Source organism: Bos taurus, chromosome 6, assembly GCF_002263795.3.
Source record: "Bos taurus isolate L1 Dominette 01449 registration number 42190680 breed Hereford chromosome 6, ARS-UCD2.0, whole genome shotgun sequence".
Taxonomy (NCBI): Eukaryota; Metazoa; Chordata; class Mammalia; order Artiodactyla; family Bovidae; genus Bos; species Bos taurus.
The window spans coordinates 89,061,065-89,065,016 of record NC_037333.1 but is presented as its reverse complement, the minus strand read 5'-3'; the positions used below and the strand labels follow the sequence as shown (position 1 = coordinate 89,065,016).

The 3,952-nt window shown below is 42.9% G+C and overlaps 1 protein-coding gene across 1 annotated transcript; it reads right to left on the bottom strand.

Moving 5' to 3' along the window:
• Positions 1 to 1,661: 1,661 nt before the first annotated feature.
• CXCL3 (chemokine (C-X-C motif) ligand 3) lies at positions 1,662 to 3,687 on the bottom strand. The gene is given in 4 exon segments (NM_001046513.2): positions 1,662 to 2,335; positions 3,120 to 3,203; positions 3,313 to 3,436; positions 3,528 to 3,687. Coding segments are annotated over 4 exon segments (315 nt in total). The 5' UTR covers positions 3,619 to 3,687; the 3' UTR covers positions 1,662 to 2,319.
• Between the last annotated feature and the right edge of the window lie 265 nt (positions 3,688 to 3,952).

The following is a 3,952-nucleotide window of genomic DNA, read 5'->3' as shown; positions in this document are numbered from 1 at the left end:
AATTTTAGATTTACTAAACACTTGTATAGATAGCACATGGAGTTCCTGTGGACCTTGGCCCAGTATCTCCTCTTGTTGATATTCTACATATTTATAATCACTTGTCAAAAGTAAGAAATTAGCATTGGCACATTGCTGTTAACTAAACTCCAGCCTCCATTTGGGTCTTACCACTTTCCATTAATGTCTTTTTTCTATTCCTGGATCCAATCCAGCATACCACATGGCATTAAGTCATGTGTCTTTTGTCTCCTTAGAGCTGTGACAGATTCTCAGTTTTGTCTTTCATGAATTTGACAGTTTTATAGCATGCTAAATGCTAAATCACTTCAGTCGTGTCCAACTCCATGCGACCCCATAGACGGCAGCCCACCAGGCTCCCCCATCCCTGGGATTCTCCAGGCAAGAATGCTGGAGTGGGTTGCCATTTCCTTCTCCAGTGCATGAAAGTGAAAAGTGAAAGTGAAGTCGCTCAGAAAGTGAAGTCGCTCAGTCGTATCCGACTCTTAGCAACCCCATGGACTGTAGCCTACCAGACTCCTCCATCCATGGGATTTTCTAGGCAAGATAAGTTATTTTGTAGAATGTTCCTCCATGTGGATTTTTAGGATGATTTTCTGATGATTACACTGGGATTATTGATTTGGGGTAAGAATATCATGAAGATGAAGTGTCCTTCTCATCACGTCATATGAGTACATGTGATATCAAGTGGTGATAATAAACTTAATCACTTGGTTAAGTGACAGATTCTCTATTGTAAGTTTATTGTTTTTCCTTTTTCCTTACCTCTTTTTTGGAAGTAAGTCACTAAGTCCAGCTCAAACTCAGGTGTGTGTGAAAGGGTTGGAATTAAACCCCACCTTCAAGAGGCTCTACTTATATTATTAGAAATCCCTCCAAAAGGAAGCCATTTCTCCCTGTGCCATCTGTTGTTTTGTTCCTTTATTCCTTAATTTTTGTCTCCTTTTGTATTATACAGGTATTTTCTTTTATTCCATTTTCTCCCTTTTTTTAGATTTTTAAATCTAAAATTTAGCTTTTTTTTTATTGGTTGTCCTAAAAATTACTATATTCTTGCCACATTGCAATTTTCTTTAAAGCTTTCCCTAACAATGTATTATATTGTATAACACATTGTATTATAAATCTATTTATCTCCCTACCTATCATTTGTGCTACTTTTGTCATATATTTTACTGTACACTATGTATTTATTTCTACTGACCATTATTATTGTCATTTTAAACAACACAAACTGCTCCTGTTCTTAGGAATAATCTACTTTTCTCTTTTTCTCCCAGCTTCATTAAAAGGAAAAGAATTGCATAGCTGTTTGAAAAACCATTTTATCAAAACAATTTAATAGGAGCCCTTGTTGAAATACTAATAAAAATTCAACAGTTTATAAAGAACTACTTTTGAGTAACAAATTGGTCAGTGTGAAAAAAACAGCAATTTTCTTTTTATAAAACTAGAATTCTCAAAGTGGTTGAGGAGGGTAGTATATCAAATATTCCTTCTCAAGTTAGAGAAAAAAAGGGAATAACAGCCTGGAGTTGGCATAAAGTTAAGCACAACCTAAGCCTGAGTGTATAATACCTTGACCACCCAGTAGGAACTAAAGATCAAGAAGAATAAAACAAAACTTAATCATGTTATTTTTTTTGCAAAACTTTTATTTTCATGTCATTTAAAAAATGTAACAGTAGTTTTAACTTCTTTGTTCCAAAACAAAGAGAAACACCACATAGTAAACATTAAACAAGGCATTATGCCTTACAAGCAAGACATAAAATGTCCAAGGGAAATTTCAACATAAAAATGTTGATCACATAATATGAAATCATTTCAATAAATAACAACTGACATTCTTTTTAAAAAGTAAAGAAATAGAAATGCACATACTTTCCCTGATTCTAATAGTGATTTCACTGTCTGATTGTATAAATTCCCCTCTCCCACTCACTGCCTCCACCTCTCTCACAGAGCCTGGCACTTTATGGTCTTCCAATAAATATCAGTGGAATAAAACATTTAAAACTCATCATCTTCATATTAAATAACAATCAGGACTGGGTTATGTTTGATTTAACATAATCACATCTTTAAACACTAACATGTAAAAGACTAAAATACCAGCTTTGAAAAATAAATACGTATATAAATAAATAGAACTCATATAAAATAGTCCAGCACATCAAGTCCTTTCTAGTTGTCCCTGGAAACCAGCCATTCTCTTCTTCATTTTCAGTTCCTCTATGAGCAGAGACCACTTTTCAGGAACTGTCACTAATGAATTTCTTACTTCCCTCTAGGTCAGTTGGTGCTGCCCCTGCAATGAGAAAAGGGTTAGGGTTATAAGTGCTGAGGAAAGCTACTCTTCTTGTACAGGCCCCAAGGCTGGAGGGACTTCTCCATGCAGACCCTGGCCCAGCTCCGCACTCAGAAAAGGTTTCTGCTCAAAGGGATTAAAAAACTTTCACAGGCATCCTAGACAGGGAGCTTTCACTGCAAAGTCCTGCTCTTCACTGCTAAGTTTTTGAGGTCCCTGTTGCCCATGGAGACCTGGGTCTCCATTTTTCAGGTAGAAACCATTGAGGAATGGAGGTAAACAACATCTGTTCTTTAATGGTTTGGAAGCATTTTACCATTTCTGGTTAAATTTACTTAATCTTTTGAAATCGCTCAGTTGTGTCTGATTCTTTGTGACCCTATGGACTGTAGGCCGCCAGGCTCCTCTGTCCATGGAATGCTCCAGTCAAGAAGATTGGAGTGGGTAGCCATTCCCTTCTCCAGGGGATCTTCCTGACCCAAGGGTTGAACCTGGGTCGCCTGCATTGCAAGTGAATTTTTAACCTTCTGAGCCACCAGGAAAGCCCTACTGAATCTTTTAGGAACATACAGGCTCATTTGAATGGGGATGGAGAGGAGGACCAGGACAGAGGGAGCTGGAAATAGCCTTAGGACACTAGAGCAGACCAAATTTAATGGGGAAATAATGGGTTTTAGTCTTACAACTAAACTGTGGATTTATCAAATACTATTTTCAGGAGGTAGATGCCAGTATTTGAGACCAGTGGCTCTAGTTGCAAGTAGGAATAAAATCCATGACTTACTTGTTTAGCATCTTATTGATGATTTTCTTAACCATGGGAGCTTCAGGGTTGAGACAAGCTTCCTGACCATTCTTAAGAGTGGCTCTGCAGAGAGAAGGGAGAATCCACGTGAGGCAGGAGGTCGGGCTGTAAGTCTAGGTTGGGGCATCCGGACGACAGGGGTGACAAGGACAACAACAGTGGCTCTACTTACATGACTTCGGTTTGGCCGCAGTGGGGGCCGGGGGGCGTCACCTTCACGCTCTGTATGTTTTTGAGGTGAATCCCCTGCAAAGTTTGCAGGCAATGGCAGCGCAGTTCGTTGACCACGGGCGCCCCTGCGGGAAGGACAGAGTGGGTTAGGGGCTGTCCCCAGGGGTACCCACCCGTCCCCGTACGGCCCAGGGGATCCCGGGCGCCGGGTCTCACCTGCTGCGCGCCGGCCGGCGGCCACCAGGAGCAGGAGCAGCATCGCTGCGCGGAGGAGCCGGGGGGCGGCGGCGGTCGCGGCTCGGGCCATGGGTCTCAGCTCGGAGGGTCTGTGTCTGCTGCGGGAAGGCTGGCGGGAGCGCTGGCTGAGCGGGCTCTGTGGCTCCCCAAGCCGGGTGAACCCCTTTTATCCATGGTTGGGGCGGGAGTTGGCAGCCCAGGGCCCGGGAAATTCCCGGACGCGCGGGTCATTCCCGGTGCGGAAGGAAGGCTTGGCCCCGCCTGCCTCCCAGGGAATCCACGCACGCGGGGTGGGGGTGTCCTCTTTGTGCCCAAATCCCCAGGAGGGGAATGAGTCGCCGCCAGGCTGGGGCTACCTAAGGTCGAGAGGGGTGTGCCATGGGCGCCGGACACCCCTAGTTGTC